Source organism: Porites lutea, chromosome 5 (genome assembly GCF_958299795.1).
Source record: "Porites lutea chromosome 5, jaPorLute2.1, whole genome shotgun sequence".
In the NCBI taxonomy this organism is placed as follows: domain Eukaryota; kingdom Metazoa; phylum Cnidaria; class Anthozoa; order Scleractinia; family Poritidae; genus Porites; species Porites lutea.
Genome location: NC_133205.1, coordinates 27,773,753 through 27,799,317, shown reverse-complemented (window position 1 = coordinate 27,799,317; position 25,565 = coordinate 27,773,753). Strand labels below are relative to the sequence as shown.

At 40.3% G+C, this 25,565-nt stretch overlaps 2 protein-coding genes across 2 annotated transcripts; one reads left to right on the top strand and one right to left on the bottom strand.

Annotated features, from left to right (window-relative positions):
* The first annotated feature begins 191 nt into the window (after nt 1-191).
* LOC140938170 (transmembrane channel-like protein 3) lies at nt 192-13,745 on the top strand. Its single transcript, XM_073387692.1, has 21 exons — nt 192-217; nt 335-475; nt 570-645; nt 844-925; nt 1,483-1,589; nt 2,039-2,122; nt 2,961-3,106; nt 3,581-3,728; nt 4,114-4,157; nt 4,652-4,799; nt 5,431-5,540; nt 6,372-6,438; nt 6,652-6,745; nt 7,061-7,224; nt 8,233-8,300; nt 9,501-9,701; nt 10,387-10,419; nt 10,959-11,081; nt 12,395-12,473; nt 12,573-12,615; nt 13,033-13,745. The coding sequence occupies exons 1-21, from the start codon at nt 192-194 to the stop codon at nt 13,743-13,745; spliced, it is 2,697 nt and encodes an 898-aa protein (XP_073243793.1).
* Nucleotides 13,746-17,161: 3,416 nt separating this feature from the next.
* Nucleotides 17,162-25,185, bottom strand: LOC140937165 (high-affinity choline transporter 1-like). Its single transcript, XM_073386697.1, has 7 exons — nt 24,969-25,185; nt 23,857-23,964; nt 21,371-21,675; nt 21,133-21,258; nt 19,472-19,625; nt 18,663-18,904; nt 17,162-18,144 (listed from the first exon to the last, which is right to left on the bottom strand). Exons 1-7 carry the CDS (start codon nt 25,129-25,131, stop codon nt 17,611-17,613), a joined length of 1,632 nt encoding a protein of 543 aa, XP_073242798.1. The 5' UTR covers nt 25,132-25,185; the 3' UTR covers nt 17,162-17,610.
* Nucleotides 25,186-25,565: the final 380 nt, after the last annotated feature.

Here is a 25,565-nt window from a genome sequence, read left to right as displayed (position 1 = left end):
ATTTAAAGATCTTTTCATTTCCTTACCACCAGCATAAGAAAGGCCAATGCAAAGCTCAGAAGTAACAACAAGCTGATTTTTGATCATTTTTGAATAATCTGCGACCGTGGCAATCAGTTTGATTTACTTTTTTGTGTTCGGTTGTCAAATAGAAAGTGATTATAAATACGCATGTCAAATTAAAAGGTAAAATGGTGCTTTTAATTCGTCCTTTGAAGTAAAATGGATAGTAAAAAGTGATTGTAAAGTAACACATGCAGTATGAGGAGAGATAACAGGCGCCTTCAGTACCGCTAATTCTTTTGATAGAAATATCCTTCTTATTTGTCTGTAGCTGTAGGGATACTCACAGGAAATTATCGACTGAAGAGCCGATTACAGGGGACGTGTTTGAAAACATTCAGATGCATCTGGACATGATTGAAGGCATTCGATCAAAACCATGGACCATGGACGAGAAATTAGAGGTTCTTAGGTAGGTGTGTGTACGATATGCGTATAAGGGGTGATTCTATATACGGGTTATCCTTGAAATGTATTAGCTCAACAATTGATCCTTTTCTCTGCAGACATGCAAAAAAGTATGTAGAAGAGCATTCAGGTGATTTGAATAGGTTGCAGCATTTCACAGAAACCCGGATAAGAGTACGTAATGAAGTGTTATGTTTATGTTTCATTGTCGCTATATTAACGTTGCATATCATGCAATTTTCTTTTTGGATAAAGTATAGTCCTATGCCAGAATAGAAACGCACTGCCACCAAGATGACATAGCACAGAATAAGAACAGACGCGTGCAAGAGTAACTCTTAACCAAAGTACATTTTACTACTCAATTAACAGTTCATACGGCAAATTAAAAGACAGTTCCAAAACTTCATTGTGTTCTTCATTCCTTGGGAAAAGAGGATTAAAAACATACAAGGTGAGATGCAACTTGCTTGATAGACTACGAGCAGTCCCCATTTTTCCTCAAGGATAAGAGAGAGAGCAAAACGCAAGCGAGCGTGAAAATCACCCCACGCGAGAAAAGCGAAACACCACCACGTCTCGCCTTTCTCGCGTGGGGTGATTTTCACTCGCGCTCTCCTTTCGCTTGCTCTACTATCTCTGATCGTGAGGAAAAGTGGGACTACTCGTAGTCTACTTGCTTGAGTTAGCTTACTTGGAGCAATCTCGTAGGCAAAGTCTTCTGGCTTTTTGGTCAGTATTGCCCCGCTGATCAAAAAGCCAAAAGACTCTGGGAACGATATTTTGCATGGAGGGGATGTAGGGGGGTGGGGGTGGGGGGGCGCTTTATTTTATATTTTTTCAACTTATCAAAATGTTGGGAGGCCCTTTAGGGCAAAGTGTCTCAACTAATTTTGTTCCCACTAGTAAATCTTTTAAAGAAGCCCCCTCTAGGATTAAACGACAAAGCATTCATTTGATTCTACTTTGAAATTTGTAGTGTTTATAATAAACTGTCTATTTCTTTTCAAGGGTATTTTGGAGCTGGAATTGGTTCATTCTTTTTATTTTTACGCTCCTTGGTGTGGATTAATTTTATTCTTTTAGTATTCATCGCTGTTTTTGTTGTCGCCCCACAGGTAAGCATGATAACTATTTGTTTATTAAATATCATCCGTCATAGAAGGCGTTGTAAAGTATACCTGTGACGGGTTTGACGTAGGGATGTAGGATACGAGCAGTATTTTCAGTGGTAGTGAGATCGCTGTCTTAATAGTCCCAGAGCAAGAGAGAATGATAATCTCTTGCCCAGAGTTCATGCTCGTATTGTCGAGTTCGGTGTTCTAGTAAGGGTTTTGTTTAAAAAAGACTGCATGATAGTTGTTCAAACATCTTTTCTTTTTCTTCCCTTCCCTCTCCTTCTTCCTTTAATTTTTTTCGCTCTCGTTCCAACTTTCTCAGCGAACTCGCCCGGAAACACTTATCACGCAAGCTAGCCTATAATATAAACAAAGACTCTAAATATATCTTTTAAATAGAAAGTCTAAATTTAAAATGATCTTTGTTATTATCATTTTCGTCTCTTCAGCTCATAAGCCCCTCCACCGCAATGAGACTTCCGGAGAGTGAAAAACGTACAGCCCAGCGTCTTACAACTGTTCTTGATGCCAAGGTATGCGCGCATACTCCGCTAGAGCCTGTTAACTAACGCGAGACAAAACAATTGTTTCGATCGGTTGCATTATGAACTAAAACTCGACTCAGGAGTCAGCCGGATGCCATGGAATTATGGAAAAGTGGTGCTTTTTCAAAAGGTTTTTTGCTCTCTTCCTTTGTAAAGACAGTTATGATGACCAAGACAATGTAATAAGAAAATACATGAAAGATGTGGTGAAGGGGGGGGGGAGCTATACTTTGCAAAAGCTAAACTGCGAGCGGTCTCTCTTTTGCTCAAAAATCTGTGAAGGAACGTGATATGTGAGTATACGAGCGAGCCGGGCTACAGAAATGTTGCCATATGAATTTAACTAGGGAAGCCTCTCTTTTTGCTCGTAATGACGCCCCAAAAAACTCGCTACTTCGCTGGTCGCAAACTCATATATCGCACTTGCTCACAGATTTTCGAGCAAAAGAGAGAGTGCTCGCAGTCTATGCAAAAGATTGCAAAGGTTTCTTAAGTCCTACTGTCATCGTTCAACCTCGTCCCCAGGGCGCTTTTCCATGGCTTTGGAGGTGGGAAAAGCGCCCTGGGGACGAGGTTGCTCATCGTTGTTATAGCCTATGTACAGACCCCCCCCCCCCCCCTTCCCCTCTGATTTTTACTGAGGGGAGGGGGGTCTGTACACAGGCTGCATTGTTATTGTCACTTAATTAAGCAATACGTATTATTAAGATATAATAAGGAAATGAGAGATAAAACATTACTTTTCATTACAATAACGTTAAGATGTAAGCTAAACAGAAAAAGGACAAAAACTATCTTTTTGAAGATTCTTGTTTTTCTTTCACAGGGTTACTTGGAGTATTCTTTTCTGTTTTATGGTTACTATGGAAACGAGTATATTCGCGTTGGTGCAGTTAAATATCCTCTGCCTCTTGCCTACTTTGTAGTGTTTATGGGTACTTATCTTTTCAGTATCATCATTGTCCTCAGAGCGTAAGTATGCCTCGATCCCAGTTTTCAGTTTATTAAGAATTAATTTATTAGACGGAGGCTTAAGCCCTTTGGAGTCTGTCAGTTCAAGCTAGCAGCTTATTTTTTTTTTTTTTTTCAAACATACACGAACATTATCTTACATCCACTTTTTTTACACAGAAAACGTTTTTTAATTTCTCTGTTTTCCTTGCCGCTTCAGTAACGCTTGGAGACGCCAAAAATTATTCCAACGATAAGGTCAACTTTTTCCTTATAAATTCGCTGTTCAGACCGGTATCAGTACGAGTTCTATCATTCACGATTGACGTCAATCGACGAATAACAGAAAAAATATTGGACCAATGGCATGACTCTTGTTTTGAGTGAGCATTGACTGGATACGGAAAAAAAAAACAGAAGACAGTTAAGGCAATAAGAAACGGATAAATTTTTGAATACATGTTGATCATAAAATTTGTTACCTTTTGCCCGTAGAATTGTTCGTGAACAGCGCCTAGTGAAGTCTTCAGGTCAGAATGATCACTACCCGTTTGGATGGCGAGTGTTTTCTGCTTGGGACTTCCTTATTACTGAGAGAGAAACCGCCGATAATAAATTGGCCTCTCTTACAACCGCTATCAGGGTACGTTTGTTTATTTATTGCTAATAGGTAGGTGGTATATGATCATCCGGGTGATTGCTGTCCTTAATAGGCATGTTTTTGACGGTGACTGACGTTTCGACAACCTGTTCGGTAGTCATTTTCGCGAGTCGCGATGGTTTTGGAGTATTAACTGATGAGAAAGAGAAAATTAGTTTGTTCCTTAAATAACACGAAAGCATTGGATCATGGTAATACTTCGACAAAAGAAAAGGCATACCACATCATTATAATACAAATAAACCCTTCCTCCCTAAAACAGGCCTAAAAACGAAAAATACTCAGTGAATGTAACAAGCACTTGTCGAAACGCACCCGGCAGGTTCTTTTGTTGACGCAAAATAACTTCATGAGTTTTTTTTTTAAGGAACAAATTTTGGAAGCGGTTGAAAAAGGAAAAACCACAAACAAGTAAGTTTCATAAAACCACTAATTGTAATTTATCGCTTGTTCGAATCCCCGTCAAGCCTGTTTTTTTCAGGTTCTTCTCTGACCGGTTAACAAACGGCAAGGATCGCATATCCCAATATAACCTTCAACGTTGACATTCTTAAATTCGTCCATTCTAAAAACAGTTAGAGTAAAAAACGTAATGACTAATAAGTTTTAATTTTATTTTTAATCTTTTTTCTTTGTTCTACCGAAACTTCGCTAGTCTATGATATACCGAAAACCAACACTGAGGGGGATCATCTTCCCCTTCGCCCCTCCTCTCAATAACACTGACCTGTGCATACGTAATATTAATTGACACAGTATTAAACAACAAGGAAGTCTCTATAAGAAAGTAGATATCGCGGGCATCAATTCTTCGGTATCTTGAGTACCTTACGTTTCCCTTACTTTTCCTGGAGTAAAAGTTGTCATAGTGATTATTCTAACGATATAAATGACCGATTTTCTAGGAAAAGCCTGATTGCTCTTCGGGTACTGGCTAACGTGCTAGTGCTTGGGGTGTTAGCCGCCAGTGCATTTTTGATCTATTTGGTCGTCAAACGTTCAGATGAAAGAGGAAAGAATGGAAAACCGCCAACTGTATTGGAACAGTACGAGGTATGATGGGAAATTTACATAAAAGCCAATTTCTAAGACGAATATAGCTAATAACTTAGCACAAAAGAAGACAAAACGAACGGAAATCGATCAAAGGACAGCATCTGAATGATCATGCTTCGCGTAGTTTCTAGAGCCCTCTTGCTCGTAAATTTAAGATGGAGAGTTTGATTCATTCGTGGACAATTCGTACAGCCAAGCTCACAGAAAGGTTAGAGCACTTTACTAAATCTAAGCTCACTTTGTTACTCACTGGCCGTTTTTATACTAAGGACGCATTATCCGTCTGGACGAACATGGGCAAACATTTTTACTTCGTCTGGTTTTGCGTCTCAAGTATAAAGACGAGCACAAGCCGCATTATACTTGTGGACGAACTTTCCGGCCTTCGAAATACGTCCTGAACGACGCACTACGAAAGGTAGTTCGCCTGGACGCATAATGCGACTTGTGCCCGTCTTTATACTAGAGACACATAACCAGACGAATTACAAAACGTTTGCCCAAGTTCGTCCAGACGGATAATTCCTCCTTAGTATAAAAACGGCCTCGTTAAGTAAAACTATGCAGCCTACTGTCACTGATTTTCACCGAAAAAAATCCTGATAAATATCTTTTTCATGTCCTGAAGATCTCTTTAGCCATTACTGGTATGAATGCCGTATGTCCGGTATTTTTCAAGTTGATTGCTATGATAGAGCAGTACCATCCCAGGGTTGCCCTTTACTGGGAACTGACCAGGTATTTTAATTTTGTAATATTTTTGAAATTGTTTTTTTTCTTCAATTTAGATAGCTTTAGATTCTAAGACGAGCGGAAGACGAGCACGACTACGAGTACGAGATTTTCTCAATACTAAGTAGTAAGCGCGAGTAACCCATAGTCATTTTGGCGGGAAAATGTGATAGTCGTCGTCATTTTGCTACGAGTTTTAGCGATTTCTCTCGTTAGCGGACACAAGATTAATATAAAGTGTTATAGGTTTTGTTATTTGCGGCTGGGAGATAGCTTAACCTCCTTCAATCAAGATAACAGCGCTAATTTGTTTGGTGAAAAAGATGTACAATGAAGCTATCTGGGGTGTTAATATTTTGACTGATACGCGAAAAAAATTAAGTCAAATCTGGTACTCGTAGTTGTTCTCGTCCTAGAATCTAAAGGTCTCTATTGTGTATAAGAACTTGTATATGGACAGGAAAAAAAAATCTCGGTTCAAAGTACTGAGAACTCCAAAGTACCTCCACAGCTCAAAGCAATTCGCTTGTTCCCCGCCCACTCAATTTGCCTCCCCTAGTGAGTCTAGTGACAGTCCCAAAACGGTATTAAGAGTGTTAAACGACTTCTGTTTCTTGCTTGTGTTTGTTTCAACTCTTAAGGTTGAACAGGAAAAGGTATGTATTTCACATATATTATATAAGTATGCCACATATTCGTAATCATTCTGAATACGTTCTTAAGACGCGCAAAAGAGCTTGCCGGTTTTTCCCTTTTTAGCATGCTTTTTAAATTCATGCAATGTTCTGCTGTTATTTATATCCATTATACTGTTTAATTTTGGAATTTTCTTCTCAGGATAATGTTTTTGTATCTTGGAAACATGTATGTCTTGGTGATATCTCTTCTAAACAAAATAAATAAGGTAATTTATTGGAAATAAATTTCTAACGTAATCCTCCATTCTTCTTGCTTGCTCTGCTGATTTATGTATACGATCTTATATCCACTAGCGTTATTGTGAATCAGTTGGAGGACGGCACCACGCGACGCTGTGTGTCAGACAAAAAAAACATTTGTGGCGATATTAGGTAGTTGGGCCAACCGAATTCTAATATTAACGTTGTTTTTATTGCAGACAATAGAAACTTTTCCAAGCGTTTCCACTGATACGAAAGTTGGGAACGCAACTGTCACTCCTGTAACTATGGTAGCATTAAACACCACAACAGGTAACAAGTCTTCCAAAAGCTTTTGTTTTTTAATTCGGGAGAGTTAAGCATCACAAGTATACCACTTATTAAAAACGGAGAGACGTTAGATGTCATGCTACTCTGCTTTACCAATCAGTCATACTACAGTAGCTAGCTAGGGCTAATTCAAGGTAATATCGCCGAGTTTACTCTTGCAGTGTTTGAATATAGTTTTACTCCTGTCTGGCTAAGAAGAAGCAACATTTTTATCCCTTAGCAATGCAAAATCAAATAAGTAGCGAAGAAATAGCACTTTCTTTAGACTTCTAACTATGTATCTTTGCAATCGATTAGGTTCGTTGTGTTGGGAGACTACAGTTGGTCAGGAGTTGTTCAAGCTGACGGTCATTGATCTTGTTGCGCTGGTTTTCAGCGTGATAACCAGTGAGTTATTCGTGTCACTGGCTGTCAGGTTTCTTAACTGTTTTCAAGGTCGACTCTTGGATCTTGAGAAAATTGTAAGTTATTATTATCAGGAGTCTATAACCAGCTAACCGGTAATCGGTTCCTGTTATTATTTATCGCTATCAGTCACGGTTTTTTAAAGACCCGAATAATTAAAAAAGCTACTTACAAATAAGTTTCAGGTGAATTGACAAAAACTGTATGCAATGTGCTCGCCACTTTAGAAACTAGAAGGGAACCACAATTACAATTGTATCTGGGATCTGTGCATGTTTATTGAGGACGCGCCCGCCAGTTCAGTATTGGCTAATTTTTTCTCCCGTCCCTAGAAACGCGTCACTCCCGGAAGTAAGTAGGTTCAGCATGATCGTCCGAGTAAACGTAATTCTGAATAGCACTGTTGTTGACACTGCTGACAGTGACTGACGTTTCGACAGCCTGTGCGGTAGTCATCTTTAGAGTCAAAGTGAGTTGTATCACGTCAGTTAATGGTATTAAAACTCTGGTTTTGACCTAATTGGTCAATTAAGTCGCGATGTTATTGGTCGTCTGTTAGTTAAGCCGTGATGTTATTGGCTATGAAGACTCGTAGTGTCATAATGACATGGACAACTGACAATTTGACTAACAATAAACGACTGTTTAACTGTGACAATAGACGAATCGAAACGCACCAATGACATTACGAGTCTTCAAAGCCCCGGACGGTCATACTCAACCTACTTATGAAATGACTCCTGTACTCCTGGGTACAAGCCTTTCACAGTCCCAGAAGTCTTCGCGAAAGTTAACTCGGCCCAGTTTTCTCTCGGTGAATGGAAGACGGGCGCAAATTATGTCAAGACGTGTCCACTGTGTGTAACCAGAGGGACGATACACGCCAACTTGGCAAGAGGAAAGCTTAGGGATCTAAATTGAAATTGCACTAAATGCTTTCATCTTAGGGTTGTTTTCACTCGCTTTGAAGATGTTGTAGTCCCATCAAATAACTGCGAAGGTCTCTGTAATGTCTTGAACAGATTTACGTTTACTTAACACGTTTTTTCTCGACTTTCTTTCAGTTGGGCTACCCTGAGTTTAAACTAGCCGAAAATGTGTTACAGCTAATAAACAGCCAAGGATTAATATGGTATGATAGTTCAGTAAATGACAGTCTAAGAAGTAAGAAGTATTCGGAATTTTTGAAACAGTTTGGGTTGATTTCATCAGACGTTTCAAATGGACGCGCCACTTGCCTCGTTTCATGGTAAATAGGAAGTTCCTATGAACTGTTTTCAGTGCAGCAATTTGTTTTTAAATGCAATTTACGAAGGCAAAGAAAGGCAAGTAAGAGTTATACATTCCTATCCTCCTTCTTTCTCCTCCCCCTCCCGTTTAAACCTGGAGAGATCAACATCCATGCATTTATTCGTGTTACGGGATTTTCACCGCCCATTTTATCTTTTGATCGCCTTTGTCCGGATTTGAGAAATTGCCTAACTGGCCACAAAGTGATCAGCAAAACCTTCAGTCTTTAAAATGGTATGTCTATAAAATTAAACCGGCCCTTGAAAACACCGTGACATTAGTCCTAATATGGGAGTTCCTCACGCTCTATGATATGGGCTCCTGCTCAGCTAGACCGACCATTCGAACCAGGGTACTTACCATTTACATGAAAAAACCGGAAATTCCGGCTGGAAAATCACATAGTCCGCGCCATTCCGTTTGGGAAGCATCTGAAATATGGGCTGCAATCTGAGTCAAATCCGGGAGCTTTAGCATCGACGACGGCAACGGCAGTGAAAACGTCAGTTTTGAAATGAATTTCCGTTTTTCAAACACTGTAGCGAATTTGCTGAAAATGGCAAATGTAGGCGAATTTCCCTAGAGTTTATTTCTTGAGGAGCGCACTCAACTTTAGAGAGGGAAAAAGAAATTCGTCGTCGCTTGTTTACGTCCTCCATCAAACTTGCAATTAGACATTTTCACGTCGTAGTCGTGCAAGGACGGTAAAGAAATGTACAAAAAAACGTGATGCACGTGCAAACTTGTTGTTTTGCGTAATAAACCTATTGCTTTTTTGACGTCCTCGTTGCCGTCGCCGTCGTCGTTGCTAAAGCTCTTTATCAATTTTTTTTAGGAGGTCGTTCTCCCACCCCGTTAATTTTTATAGTTTTATGCTCATGCACAAGATTTCCACCCTGGTGGTTTGTGTAAATGGAAAACACGCCCTGGAAATCTATGGACTAACAGCCTTTTGTTCCAGTCACCAGCACTGCCTCAAGAACTGGCACAAGTGTCTTACTCGTATTTCGCTGTCTAACTGATCGTATCTCCATCATCTTAGGATGGGACTGGTTTTTTCACCCGGTTTGATCATGTTAAATATTCTGAAGCTGGTGATCATCATGTACTTGAGGAGTTGGGCCATCATGGTGACTAATGTACCTCCCAAGAGGATATTCAAGGCATCACATCAGTTCTATTTACTACTTCTCCTTGTTATGTTATTTCTTTGCCTGTTGGCCGTAGGATATGCAGTGGTTGAGTAAGTACAGCCTAATATTATATAGTCGGCGCACAAGCGAATCTTAACTCAAACGATAGCAAAGTAAAGCAAAACTAACACCGGATATGAATCTCACAACTTTCATAGCATGTTTGTCTATGTTTGAAAATCAAAGAATAAAGATAAATTTAACATTCAATTTCAAATCATTCTCAAACAGGTAGCCTGCGTAGCCGGCGTCGAAAGGGGTAGGGGATAGGGAGGAAGGGAAAAAGAGGGAGATTACAGAGAGAGGATAAGGGACGCCTTCCCTTTTCCCCTCTTTCGCGCTTTTCTCCCTCCCCCCTCCCCCTCCCCTTTTTGCGCCTGCCACTCAGGCTAAAACAGGTAGCACTATTGGGAAGGATTGTGGGCTCGGTAGGCTTCAAGTTGCAGGCGAAACAAATGATCCTTTTTGCTGGGTGCTTTTCCCCAAGCAAACTATGAACCATCCATTCTTTATGTAACACTTTCTCAGTGTCACAAAATTAACGAATAAAGAAGCCTTGACTGTGCTCTGTTCTAGCTGTTGTAAAGCACAGAGGAAGCGGCTAGAGCAAGAAAGAAATGTTGATTAAAACAATTGTCACTATCATTTGCTTTCGTTTTGCGTAATGCTTTTTATATTGAAAGTACTTGTTGAAAACCTGACTTGTAACTTCTCTTTTGTCTGAAAAACTTTTAGGATTGAACCCTCCAGATGGTGCGGTCCGTTCAGGTATATTCAAATTTAATTTTGGTTACTGAGTCGTTTTTCAATTTTCTATTCTCGGAGAATCAGAAGGTTAATGATCCATTGTTTGACTTGCAAGCTAAACTTTTACTGTGGTTTTCTCTGACTAACAGTGTTTTCGATTATGTAAACATCTCCCTTCGATAATACTACTTTTATGAAGTAACCGACAGTAATATTTCACTTTAAAAGACTGGTCCCATAAGAAAATTTTTTTTTTTCGGCCTAGATTCTCAAGAAAGAGGAAACAGTTATACTGAAAAACGAACTTAATTTGAAAAATGCATGGAAAACAACGAACTGCTAATCATATAATGTTATGCCCTGTTTTCATTAAGAGGGCAATATTTGCTTGTAACATTTCACATTTGCCCCATGAGTCTAAGTTCTCACAGTGTTGCCCACCTCCAACAAAAGCGTTGGAAGTCATAAATATGTGAACCATGCGTTTTTAAAAAGTTAAACTTCAGTTCTCTTTATTCAGATCCTCTGGTTAAATTCATTGAATTTCTAATTTTTCTCAGGGGTAAAAATAACATGTACGTAGTGGTAACAGAAGCGATCGATAATGGCCCCTCCCTGCTGAACACTGTGTTTGATTACCTGAGTGGCCCGAGTGTTGTGATACCAGTGCTTATAATAATGACGTAAGTAGCTGATAACAATCAGGGCGTATAAACGTAACACTAAGGTGTTCTTATGGCGCTATTGATTGGAATTCTTATCTGCTTTGATTTCATGAATGTTTTCAGACGGGAAAGATAAATCTCTAAATAGCCGAAAAATTAATAGACTGTTACCCCTAATTCATATAAGAGATAGACGCTCCGGGTTAAGCTTAGTGGCTTCATTCTTTCTAAAAGAATGAGAGAAAATACCGTATTTATATACATATTGCGAAGAACTGGTTTCTTGAGCAACAAGCATTGAAAGGATTGATAAGGATTGATACACACTCGTTAGTCTCGCCTGCGCAAGCAGCGAGACTCATAATCTACGACGCGTTTTTCTTCATATTTAATTAAGGACACAAAAGCGGGGGGGGGGGGGGGGGGGTCATTGTGCTAGGTGTTCGTAGCGGAGACCGTGGAAACTGGGAATAAGTAACGTTGCTTGATCGAAGCCACGCATGTTTTGCGAAGAAAGCTTAGGAAAGATTAAATTTAGAGCTTTTCCGAAACGTGTCGGTCCACGAATTCCATCGCTTCAAAGCGTTGATTACTTTGGAACAAGTGAACACTACTGAGTGGTCGAAAGAAATAAGAATCTTAATTAGCAAAACTACGATGGTCGGGTGTTGTAAACTTTCATTGTATGCAAATGGCTCTTGTGATGAGCATGCGGTTTATTTTCGGCGAAGATTGAAATGACGTGCCATGTAAATCACTTCTTTGATCTCTGGCAATGATGTAATTTCTCTGGAATCGAGGCCCTTGAATTTTCGTGTATTTACACACGCGTATAGCCTGCGACCGCAGATGTATTTCCGGTCGTCGCTAACACGCGTACTAAATCAATTCAGATACAAATAAATAAAAAGTATCGAAGACGATAAAATGGGAAGTAAAAAACCGTTAGCGAGTAAATCCTCTTTCGAGTAGAATTAATCGCCTCCTCATTCCTTCATCTAATCTCCAAGCAAGCAAGACTGGAAGCCGCTGTAAGAGCGTTCTCGTTAGTTATAGTCTGCTATTTCACTACACTTTATACTCAATTTATGGTGCAAAAGCAAGGACAATGACAACCTGGTAACGCGTACGTAGCCAGCATTTCTGTGCCAGTTAAACGCAGTGAAATTTTGGCATTTTGGGGTGAGACCGTTCCTTTCTCGCAAACCTACACAACCTGATACAGACTGGACTGCCCTTGGAAACACTCCAAACCAACAGTATTAACGGAAGAATGCAGTTAAGTCATCACAGGAAGGGTACCAAACAATTTTATTTTATTTGTTTATTAGAATTGCAATCTACTACTATCGGTCCAAGGCAAACTACCTTCAAAGTTCCAATCGTGATCTCATGTTGCAGTTACACCATGTAAGTGCTTTTTGTATATATGAGCGCACAAGTAAACGTGCTCCTGTTCTGTTCTAAGATCTCTCGCAAAGGAGTCAAAAATCTGCCTTTCCGTTACAGGAGCGAACCGAGGACAGAAAGAAAATTTTTCGAAGAGCTTCTGGTAAGATTTTGTAACCTAGTCTCTCTAGTCAGTGAGAGGATTGAGTTTTGCGGTGGACAAATGGCAAATGTTTTAGTTGTTTTCTCACGACCAAACAACTATAAAGGATGTAAAGTCAACTTTTTCCATTTTAAGTGGACTATACAAAATTATCTAACACGAGTTATATGACGTCCAAGGGGGAGAGGGGTCTTCGTTGCTAATACCCCTCAAAACGCCTTTCTGTTTTTCGTCATGTTACAAAGATGCACCTCAATCCCTGGCTCCGCAGACACAGTAAAATTTTACATTTTTTTTTTAAGTTACAAGCAATCTCTGTATTTTAGTCAGTGTATCACAATTGTCTTCGCAGGTTGCTATTCTACGGTCAGAAATCTTTGTTGATTTATTTCTGTGTACGTGTTTGCTTCATTCCAGAACATGTTAAAACCATTTCGAAAACAGATACAAATGTCAATCGCCTCCAAAACCACGAAAATACGACACCAGAAAGGGAAAACTATAATTCCTTCGTTGGCGAGACAACAAGTGGCCACCAAAAAAATAAGCTGTCTGGCAGAGGAAGGGTAATGAGTGCACAGTCTTTCAGCCAACTAGTCAGCGATGTTCCAACCAAGGGACAGGCTCAATGCGCAGATTTGACACCCATAGTGACGTATGATGGGAACGAAGAGACACCTGCAGGAGCAGCAAAAGCGACAAGTACGGGGTATTCTCATCGTGAGGTAAAGGTGATTGTTCATAATAAGAAAACACACAGTTCAACTAGTTCCAGTTCATCCACTTGCTCCAGTGTGCGGTCTTTTGGCCAGAGAAGGCATCCAGTAAAACATCACTTTGATAGATCACGTGACTGCTCACCTTTACTTACAAGTCATCAAACTGAAAAGCGAAATAGCGAGCGAAGTGATTTTTCTTCTGCTGAAAATAAAGCAGTCGGTTCTCAACAAGTTTCTTCTACTTGCATCAATGAAAGAAATGCTGAATTCGAAGAAACCATAGAACTTCAAGTTGTGAATACTGTGAATAACGCTAGTGATACAACTGATGGCGACTCAAGTAACGCAGGGGCTAAAGACGATAGGATCATGAAACAAGGAGGATCCCTAGCAGACATGTTTGACTCTTAGTTTAATCAATGTTTGTACAGTAACATATACCTTGCGAAAAATAGAAGTAGTTAATAGCGACCTTTATATTCTCAGGGAAGAGGCTGCATCTACAAATTTGAAATTTTTCTTAAACTACTATTACCTCTCTTTTAGTGCTATTCAAGCCTGCACATAAAAGACAAAAGAGATAGGATTTCTGCAACTAGTGATAATGCGAGGCACGCGAACTAAGTTGGTATACTCGTAATCGTGGTTTAATTCAAAGGTAGCTGATAAGCCCAGGGAGGGGAGTACTTTTCGAAAATTGGGTTGGAGGTTTGCGGCATGCTATCCTTGCCACCCCGTATGGCGCTGCACATTCCTCTTGAGCTTATATAGTGAACTCTGCTCCCCCACACCCCCCTCACACCCCCCCTTCCTCGCTAGGGCTGATAGGCATTATTCAAAGAAAATATTTTGTTGATGACCAACTCATGAAGGCTGGTATGGCCAGCCGAAATATTGTTTGAAAAAATCAATATACGTTGTCATCAGCTTTGCAGAAGTTTTTGGACTTCTCGTTTTTTGTTGTTAGCTCATTTTCAGTATTTAGATGTCAGGAGGACTGTCACTAATGAATCTTAGAAATGAGTCGCTCCTTAGTTCAGAGGAAGCTAAAACCTGAAAAGGTCTGGTATTAGTAGTAAACTGATGTCATCGCACAACAGAACTGAGTTAAGTGAAAATCAGAAAATAATATCCGTTATAAATGTAAATAAGGCATAACTGAGCGTCTATAACATATAAACTCTAATAGATCATGGGCAACGACCAATCAGAGCGCGCGTAGCATTCACATCATTGTATAACCAGATTATTGTTTAAGATTCTGCGAGCCATATTAAAAGAAACTTTTCGTAATCAAAACGTCATTAGAAAATAAATATACTGATTGGTTATTTATTGTTTTAGCAAGAAATGATGCCCGTTTGTGACATAAATTTGGCACTGAAAAAAGGGAAGCGCGATAGACGAGCCCGACATGAACGTTCCCTCCCACTCATGCTTTTTTTTCTTTGATGCCTACTGCAGTGTCTAAGCACTTAAGCTTTGTTTCCATATGATCTGGAACCACCACCATCGACGACTGCTCAGTGTCCGACATGACATATACGTGCTTGGCCCCATTTTTGAACCAAAATTGAGTCGAACAAATATCGCTAATACAGGGTGCGTTTGCATTCGCCTCGGCCTTAAGGGGCCTCTGTAAAAGACTTCGATCGTACCGGGGTCTGATGCCTATGCCATGTTGGTGAGCCCTAATGAAACGGAAACAGCTGTCCATGGCTGCCAGGGTGATATGGTTGTGCGCATGCGTTAGGTACTGGCCATGCTGTGGAGTCAGTACAGTGTACTTACTTGCTAGATTTGGTCTTACCGCTAACAAAACCCATGTAAACATGAGAGTTTGTCCCTGGTGTCTGAGATCGTCTGAACACGTCTGATGCAGACAGCTTTCGATCGCGTTGCAGATCACCGCAGTATTTTATACGGGAAACCAGGCTTATTTTTCATAAGACATGTAGAAATATCATACTAATTATCTCTAATCATAGTCAACTCCAACTGTTGATTTTTGTTATTACTTTCCATGTTATCCCTGAGAGATATTAAGAAATCAAGTGACTTTATTTCTTCTATTTTTTTGAGAATCCGTCAAAATTACGACGGAAATAAACTGCCAGATCGTAAAAACAACTTGCACTATTTATGACTAGCGCGACCTTTCCTTACGGGTGGTTAACTGGGCGGATAAGCTGAGAGATGAGCAGAGAGCAGAGAGAAATATAATGGGAAAAAAAGTAAAGGACAACAAATTTTATTGTTCATTCAATTTAATACCACAGCTACCCTGCCTATCCACAACTATTCCTGAATAAAAATAATAGACCAGGAAAAAGGTAAGCAAGATCTATTAATGCTATTACCCTTGCAAAACTGTTAAAAACCTTTAAAAAAAATTGTAAAATATATATTTTCGTATGGGTTGCACGGAGGAACGTACCCACTTGCAGTAAAAATTGCACCGTGTCTATAATACTGACTCTCCTACACTTAATTCATGGACAGTCTAACCTCTCCTTACGGACACCTCTATAATACGGACACCTCTCTATTACGGACCGTTTGTTTGGTCCCAGAAATGCCAAAAATCATACATTCCCTACCTCTATAATACGGACATCTCTGTAAAGCGGACACTTGGTTCTGTCCCTTTGGTGTCCGTATCAAAGAGGTTTGACTGTACTTAAGACACTCGATAAAGTTTAAAGTGTTTTAAAATTACTTTACCCTTCAAATTGGTTTTGCTAGAACAAGTTCTAAAATATCATACTTCTAGTTCCGGACACCTGCTGCATATACATTGAAAGACTATACATAAAGTTTTTTTTCAATTAAATTCAATGTCGCTTACCTTTGTATATAGCTTATTCAATAAAGGTTGCTTTGGGCATTGGGAATTGGGAACTAGGAAGCTATTGTTTGGTGGTCACTCAGGCAAATCCTTGTGTTGTTCTGTATGCCCAAATGCCCAAAGCAACGTTTATTGAATCAGCTGTATATAAATGGTGCAAGTAGGCCAGCTCGAAAATACTATAACATTCTTTTCAGTGCAGGTTTGCGTAGAGCCTTTTAAGCAATTAGCCTGTGTACAGACGTCCCCTCCTCCCTCCCGATTTTTCCTGAGGGAGGGGGGGCGTCTGTACACAGGCTATTAAGCAATCTGGATTGCTAGCTTGTTCGAACTGCTAACCCTACTAATGCATCAGATTATCAACAAGTTGTATACTTAGCGCATTTTTCTTCCTGTTTAGTTTCAGCGGTCGTGGGTTTTAGAAGTCCTTTCCATTTGTCAGAACTGGTCCGGCCATGATCCGGCCGGAGTGCGCTATGTTCTAGCGCAAGCTACTCACAGAAACTTTTGATACCGTTATTTCATCCCAAGAAAGGGTAATATCCTTTCTCATCCAGGGATGAATACACCTCGGCAGTGCTTCGGCGACGCAAAACCTGCACATTAAAAAATATTGTAGCATTATTATTCGATTTATTGCAGAAAATCAGGTGTAATAATAAGAAGCCCCTCTGTTCCTGATTGCCATACAAGTTCTGAAGATGACTGAAGAAAAATTTTTCTTTTTCAGGATGGGACACCAGTTTAGTCATGACTAATTTAACTTTTATGTTTTTCCATAGTGCTCAAGTATCCTGCAATAATGTTTATTTCATACTCCACAGAGTCTTTGCATTTCTCAGAAAACTGTTCTCAATAATCAGATAAGCTACAGTAGTTTGTGCAGCATAGAGACGTATTTCCACATCTCCCCTCCCCCAAACGAGGCCCAGTTAGACTCCGTAGAGACTTTATTACACGCTCCCGACTGCGTTACATATTATAACCTTCAAAGAGGCTTTCATTCATTCTACGTGGAGACCAAAGCCGCCTCCTTAAATCTACTAAGATATCGGATTTGAGTGTCGTTTAACTTCCCTAGCCAAAATGTGAAACTACCAATGAGAGGTTAAGTTTAACACGGCCTCTGAGACGCATTTGGAATTCTATTTTGTTTTCTTAAGGAAATTAGAGCTAGGGAAATTAGGAAATTAAAGAATTAGAGCTATTAACCACACTGAGAATATTGATCTAGATTTGAATAAGAGAGCAAACACGAAATGAATTCTAATAATGTTGCTTTCAGATTATCGAAATCATCCTAGAAACAGCCTCTTCTATCGCTACTTGTAACCCTAATTACCTGGAATAATAAATTTTACCAAGGGAAAAGCGTGCTGTGGAAATCGTTATATAATGGAGTGTTACAATCACAACCTATATCATCATTTAAAGAGCCTTCTCACTCCACTCTTTCTCAGATAGTTCCTTTTTCACCATGGGGAAGTCAGTCATATTATTTTCCCCTGCTGCAGATTTTTCTAACTCGTACTTCTTGAAGCAGTGTAAGAAATCATATTTTAAAGGTATCATTTCCTTCTCAAACAAATACTTCAGCAAGTACGACACAACGACGATGGTTGTCAAAGACACGATCATGGCTAGGGTGCGAAACGGGAATAGCTGCCCATCGGTTTCGTTGTAATAAGGGTATTTAATAAAAGGTTTTAAGCCAATATTTTTCTCCCCTCCCCCAACGCGAAGTATCAGCCCTAAAATGTACCCCATGAAAGAACCATAGGTGTTGGCGCTTGGAAGGTAGATTACACAGCACAGCTGCGGAAACAAGATAACGTAGACCAAGTCACTGCACAGTGCAAATAAACTGTAGATTGATTTTACCACCAAGGACAATGACGTCGCAAGCACGGCAACTCCAAATATAGCAATACGTATCACCCACAAGATTTCTCTATCGGAGGCCTGGAAAAAAAAATTAGAATTCAGTCCAGAACTGAATAATAGAACGCTTATTGGATGCCCATCACTGAACCAGCGACTCAAAATTTAAGTATGATTATATTTTAATAGCAATATCCTAGCTCTGGAATATCTCTACTTTTCCCTTCTCTTGCTTTTATCTATTAAAGGAAAGTAAGCATCGTTCATAAACACAAGAAAACATCGCAACTATGGGAAAGGCACAAAGGTCTGAACTATAGCTGACTAAGGTAAACATCGTTCAAAAAACGCAATAAATGAAAAAACGCAAGTAAGGGCATGACACCTAAGGAACTCAAACTCACAAGTGTCACGCTCTACCTCTTTTGTAGCTCATCGGTCTGTCGAGGTAAATCACTGAGACTTCGGTTGTTTTGTTTGCCGGTGGAGAAGAAGATAACCTCTGTAGCTAAATATCTTTAAAAATATGTATTTTCTTGGTGCTAAGACACCAATTTATGGAATAACCTACAAGTTATTTACAAAAAAATGTATCTCACGTTTTGTCGGAAGATAAGTTTGTAAACGTTATGAGAAAACATTGAGCTGGCTGATACAAAACTGGAGTCAGTAGAAGACATGACAGCTGCGGCCACAGCGCCCAGACCCACAAACGACACAGGTGTTGGAGTCAGATACTGAAGCACCATGGGAAGGATCATCGCCTTGTCAAAGGTGACAGCCGCAGTCTGATTAGTGACATTGCCTTCAGGTGGTGTATAAAAAGATGTCTTTGTCCAGTCTAGTATGAATTGCGAAGAAAAAAGGAACTTCAAGATGACAAGAAAGTCTACATTGTTCTCATGCAAGTATGGTGGCGAAAATGATAAATCTTAATACCCGAAAGAAAAGAAAGAGAGGAAGCAAAATGGTAGCATAGTTGAAATAAATAAGGCCAAGCCTGGAAAATGGCAAAGAAACAGACGGACTTAAACCAAACGTAGGAAAATCAGCTTAGCCTGCGATCATGTCCTCTGTGCTTACATCTCTATTTAAAAAAAACACCATATCGCTGGTAGGTTAAGGTTAACCCACAATTGCCGACCAAACTAGTTGGGACACTTTGTCCTCAGCGACATTTTCCACGTTTCTACTTCTCCAAAACGAAAAAAGCAAACCCTTCTATTCACCATTCGCGCGTGCTTACTGTGATGGCCACTTACGGAAGTAAAAATATTAATTTATATCGTCCTGCATTTTGGGGCCTTCTAACGGATGTTTAATTTTATTTTAATAAAACTCCTTTGGACAAAAGGCCGCCCCAGTAAGGTGGGGATCTGCCCAAGACTGCATTCTGAACGTACTTTACCTGTCTTGACGCCAACAGCCCCAATCAGGACGGCTGGTATGGGCATCACAAGGCAACATAACGAGGCTACAAAAGAGACAATTTGGGCCTTGCGTGGGGTCTTGCAAGCCAAAGCTCGCTGAAAATAAATTTGCCATGGCATACCACCAAACATCTACACAAAAAACAAAATCTTCATCAATGTCTGCGTTATCTAAATTACTAAATTACTTGGGTAACTCGACTACACAGTTCTCTATTTCCTCAAGTTGAGAAATTTTTGCTTTTTTGGTTACATCTTATTATAACAAGCCCTTAAAAATGTTTGGCAAGTCCTGGAGGGATGTATTCCCTAATATTGCATATACGGGGATGTTGCAACGGACAGGGTATGGTTTTTGACCTCTCTTTAGACAGGGTATACAGTTTCACGCCAGTCTGTCCTAAACAGGGTATATAATTTCGTGGGTGTTTGTCGTAATTATAAACAGGGTATTGCCTGCAGTCCTAAACAGGGTCAGGGTTTGAAGCCCTCATTGTCTCACCTATACCCAAATATTGGTCGAGTGCCTCCCCCCACCCCCCCACCCCCCAAAAAAATCAAAATCGTCGAATTCAGGGCTTTTCCCTTAAAAAATGGGTGGGGCCCCACCCATTTTTTAAGGGAAAAGGGAAAAGCCCTGGGGACGAGGTTGGGTTGCGTATAAACTTCAGTCAACGAAACTTCGCTCTCCAGACGAGAAGCAGTTGTAGAATATTGTATTTTTCGAAAAAGCGCCGCGGTGCTTATTGATTTTCGTACTTAAAGATAAGTTATTTGAGGGCGGCGCTCTTTGGATTAAATTCAATGCAATTTTTTGGAAAGAGCGCCACGGTGCTTATACCTTGTGTTTGAATTCTGCTTCTTTAATTTAAATTAAGGGCGGTGCTCTTTCGAGTATATACGGTTTGGATACTATTTGACGATTGTATTACATTTGAGGGCATTATTACATTATATTTGTGGTCAATTTTTATTACATTTGAGGGCTTTATTACATTTGTGGTCAATTATTACATTTGCGGCTTCAACACCCATCTCTAGACCGCCTGCATGAAGTAAGTGTGTCAGGACTTTTTTCATTTGTGTTAGAATTTTTATAAATTTATGGCTGGCGCTTTTATTTACCAATGTGACATTGAAACCGGAGAATAACTATCTCTACTCCGGTGAATAATTGTTTAATACCAATATTAATCAATATTGTCACTGATTGGAAGAGTCGTTGTTCGAAATCAGAGAGATCCATTTTATTGGTGTCATGTTTTCTAACTGGAGGAGAAGAATGTCATTCATTACACTAGACCATTGTTATAGAGTAGGTTTTTGGTTCTCATCCTTTTTCCATGAAGTAATTTCCTCGGGTACTGCTTTGGATTCTTTATGGATAAGTTAACTTTACTTTTTGTCACATCCCAGGCACTGCGGTTAAGTTAGAAGTGCAGTTAACTAAAAATTAACCTGAAGTATAAAAAGGCGTTGACTTAATAGAGTCCAAGCAGTCATATGTGCTTTACGCTTTTTTCGTTTCGAAACTATCGGAGAAGGATTTTGGTGGAAACAAAATTTAAAGGAATGGGGCAAAATATAGTCCTAATTATGCAGTTGCAAAAAACAAATCAGAAACAAAATCTGTATTTACCAATAACAAAGCGTAGTCCATCCAAGGGCCTAATTGCTCGACGGAAAGCTCTCCCACCCATTCCTTTGAATCAACACTAATGCTGCTTACTGCTGGATTTGTCATTGCAAATGGAACACTGATCCACTAAAGAAGAAAGAACAGTACAGGCGACTTTAAAGGACAAACCAAGAGCATTGTAGAGGATAAATCTAAACTGGTGTCAGATGCCATAAAGATCATTATCTTATATACTTACCAGTCCAACGAAGATGCTGAGGAGTTGAATGATATCAGTGTAAACCACAGAATAGAACCCACCAATCAGCGTGTAGAAAACGGAGATGCATGCAGAGACAATGATTGAGGTCACACGATCTAAGTTCACTACGACGCTTACAGTGGCGCCAAGGGCGGCAAGAATGGCCGCAGACCAAAATATCTCTCCAAGCAGCGCAGGAATGAACAACAGACCACCCATGCGAGGTCCGTACTTCTCTTGGAATGGATCGAGCATAGTGAAGTACTCTCTTTGGCGCATAATCTTAGCAAAGGCCAGTCCACCTGAAAGACAAAAAGCCGCAGTACTTATGCAACAGGGTTCCCATCCTTCTGGAGCGTGCAGCTCCAATGGCGGATTTAAAAGGAATACCCAGGGATAGCCCGCCTCATCCATATTTTTAGATCAAACCGAGGACACCTTGGCCAAGTAACATATCATGTTCTCTTCCCTTTATATCTCTCTACTGTACTAGACTGGGGCTGGTTTCTCGAAAGTCCCAGTAATTCTTCCGGCCCGAAATCAAATATTCAAATCGAAATATCAAGTCGAGAATAAAAGCGCGGGTCCTGGCTAGCAAACTAATGCATTTTGTTTCATTAACTGATAGTTTTATCGTGTGAGCCAAGCTATTGAAACCTCTATCCTGCATGTACTGAACAACAACATCCTTGCGGGCCCGTTAATTATCGGGAATTTCGAGAAACAGGCCCCTGGTCCCAAAACTTGACTGACAGCCTCAAGAAGGCAAGGCTTGGATGAGCATCGCACTCCTTGCCCGCACGCTAACCGCGGCTCTTTAACCCAAGGTCTGCCACTGTTCCTTCATGAGGGTCCCCACTGCTAGGTTGTTGGGATATGGGATTTGCCTCATTTCAAGACCGGGGTCGGGATCTTAACGTAAACTGGGCGAAATTCGGGATTGAAAGTACCGTAAATCCCCTATTAAGTCCCCCCCCCCCCCCCTCTCAAATAGGCCCCCTCTCCCCTAATTATCCTTCACTAGAAATGATAGACTGATTTAATCAATCACGACTGTAACAATTCATTTGGACTGATCCAGGATGGTTTATGCACCTATCAATGTAAATCCCGTGGGGGGCGGGGGGGGGGGAGTGCGGGCAAGGGGAGGGGATTTGATGCCTGAGACTATCCCCCTGTCGGGCTTTTGATCGGCGAAGCGACCCCGGGGACTTGACATTTGACTTTGACCGACAGAAGCCTGGTATCAATTCAGAAGCGGTTACCAACTCCGTCCTTCGAGGCTTTCTGAAAGTCACGTTGTTGGAGAAAGGTGTGAAGTTTTCATTTGTTTTAATCGCCATAATCCGATACTTTAAACTGTCATCTAAACAGATAATGTCTATTTTGAGAAAGCTCTTGTCTTCAAGTTCCCATCTGATTGTAAAACTCGATTGAAATCGAATTACACCATGAAAGTCTGAGGATTTTTTATGGGTCACTGATCCGACCTGTTCCGAAATGTTGAGCAGATGTTATGAAGCATTTTACGTTTCATTAATATTATAATAGTACGGTCAATCTTCCTAGAGTGATTTTGTTGTTCAAAATAAGAGATGCTAGTCGAGAGAGAAAATACTTAATTACAGCGAGTAATTTGACGGAGCTTACGTTTTGTAAGGACGTACTTTTGAAATGTTCTTTTTAAAATTCGTTTTATACAGTATTATAGTATTGTTTGTTTAGATTTTTTCCCCTGGGGTGGGGGCTTTTTTGACACTTTTGATTGACCTTTCGTTTCCCACCCTGGGGAATTTGATCAAAAACTTTTAAAATTTGTCAAATCCCCACCCCTTGCCCGCACTCCCCCCCCCCCCCCCCCCACGGGGTTTACATTGATAGGTGCATTATTCACCAACTGGAAGTTCGGATTTCTTTTTGATCCTCGGCTGCATGCTCCTCCAACTTCTTGTATTTGACCTTTTTCACTTTATATTATAGTTCTTTATGGACAACTGATACCATCGTCTTTGCTAAAATAAATAAGCCTCCCGTCTCTATTATGCCCCCCTCAAATGTGTTCGAAATAACTTAATAGAGGATTTACGGTATGCATGGGATGTGGGATGGTGGAAATAACCGTCGGGATTACGAGATTGAGTGAAAATTTGGGTTGAGATGATGGGATTGAAGAACCCTTTTGGAGACCGTCCTTCATCTTTCGTTTGAAGAACCTCTCAGCTAATCACTTAACAAGTGCTATTATTTGTTGAAGACTTATGTTGGTTATCGGCTCTATAAAATGCTTCCGTTGGTTATGGATGGCTCGAATAGAAGTCAGGATCACTTCTGCATTTATATCAAACAAGATATCATGTAATAATGTCGGTACTATGACACCAGCGTACTCCTAATTAATGTAGCAATGTTCAGTCAAGGTTACCAAGAAACCACATGAACACTAAAGTAAAACAACAGAAATCTCAATGGATGTCGCTACTAACCTAACACAAGACTAAATGAATATCCCCAGGGGGCCTGGGCAAACGCTAGACCCTCAGAATAGACAACTTCCGCTGTACCGTTGATGAACCCCCCTCCGACCCAGGTTGCTATGGAAAAACGGAAAAACGTCAGTTAAAGTTTACTAATTTAAAATTAGAAAACGCGTGCTTCGGGAGAGCTTATACACAACGATGGCCAGCGTGAGAGAAAGGCAACCGCAAGCTTCCTTGCGGCGGGAAGGGCGTGTATGACCGCATGACAGCCGCTAAGATAGAGAGAGTTATTTAGCCACGCTCCAGGAATGAGCGATTAGCATTTAACTTTACTAGCCAATAGCCAGACAACGAGTCTTTTCAGCTGTGTGACAATTTGCTTTCCCACCCACCCACCCCATAGGCAGTTATGATTCCTTGATTTGTATCTTGTAAGTAGATTTATGGGTCTAGTTTTTCAACCAAGTTATTTGACAATCATTCCTCGAGCCCGAATGGGCTATTGACTCAGAGGCCATGAGGGCGAGAGGAATAATTGTTTTAGTAAAACCCAGCTAGTTCGTCAAAAATATCGAGACAAAACATTTTTAGCTACAATCTTGGATAAAATAAAATGGAACAGCAAACCCCCCCCCCCCCCCCCCCACAAATCAAGGCTGAAGCCGCGCGAAGGGCAAAAACGCGCTATTTTGGGGGGGGGGGAGGGGGGTGTAGGTTTTCCATTTCTTTTGTCCAAGATTGTAGTTAAAGCTAGACTCAAATCCTTTTTTGCCGCCAAAAAGCCAGCGCTTTTCGCTACCAGCGGGTTATAACATATAGCCTAGTAGTAGCTTAACCAATCAGAACGCAGCATTGATAATAGACCACTAGTTGGACTTAACTAAATTAGTTAGTATTACCATTTTGGGTAAATAAGTATTATAATGCCACAATAAACTGCCTGAGCCCAACCGTGTTGCAAGTCTGTTCAGTGGGGTTTAGACGTCAATCAAATCATTCGGGCTCCATTTCAAGTATTTTCTAAGCGTCATACAAAATCATTCCGGCTCCATTGAAGTTGAGGTTTTATTATCGCTTGAATTTTACCTTGTTAGCTTTGACAGTGAGAAGTACTTTACCTGTCAGAGTAAAAATACCAACATACGTTCCAATACTTCGACCAGCTAACATGACTTCTTCTTCACCTGCCTTGCGCCGTCGACTGGCCCAAATGCCGACAGCAAGAATTAAAAGATAAAAAACAACGATACCCACAATACCAGGGATGTTTACCTCCGCCATTTGGAATGATCAACTTTCTTAGTTAAAGAAGTACAAAGGGAGACTGGAAGGCAACTTTCTGAAATGTAAAAAAAGTCACAAAACCATAAGCTCGTCAAAAATGGAAAGACAAGTAAGTTAATAAATGATGGAATATATATGGTTTCGCAACGATAATCCTCTGATCCCCTTATTCAGGCCAATAAAAATGACCGGTCCGTTAATGTTTTTAAGTTATGTAACGGTATAAAATTTCAGAAAGCCCGTAGAACAGATCAAAATGACAAGAAAACATAGCTTTTTCGATGCATGTTAATGCATACGTATTGTGTCTGATACTTTGAAGTAAAGGCTGTATCGCATTAAACTAAATTCGATTTTGAGGCAACATCAAATATGGCTTAATAAAAGCGAACTTATGTCGACGAAATCGAATACGAGTGATAACTTTGAAG

What these genes read in the sequence shown, in the direction of transcription:
- LOC140938170 (XM_073387692.1), top strand. Translation starts at nt 192, where the DNA reads ATGGTGCTTTTAATTCGTCCTTTGAA. An exon ending in GAGGATTAAAAACATACAAG is followed by an intron (nt 926 to 1,482) that starts GTGAGATGCAAC and finishes TTTCTTTTCAAG; the next exon opens with GGTATTTTGGAGCTGGAATT. An exon ending in AGCATTAAACACCACAACAG is followed by an intron (nt 6,746 to 7,060) that starts GTAACAAGTCTT and finishes GCAATCGATTAG; the next exon opens with GTTCGTTGTGTTGGGAGACT.
- LOC140937165 (XM_073386697.1), bottom strand. Translation starts at nt 25,131, where the DNA reads ATGGCGGAGGTAAACATCCCTGGTATTGTGGGTATCGTTGTTTTTTAT. An exon ending in TCAGCATCTTCGTTGGACTG is followed by an intron (nt 21,259 to 21,370) that starts GTAAGTATATAA and finishes TTTCTTCTTTAG; the next exon opens with TGGATCAGTGTTCCATTTGC. An exon ending in GGCTGTTGGCGTCAAGACAG is followed by an intron (nt 18,905 to 19,471) that starts GTAAAGTACGTT and finishes AATTCATACTAG; the next exon opens with ACTGGACAAAGACATCTTTT.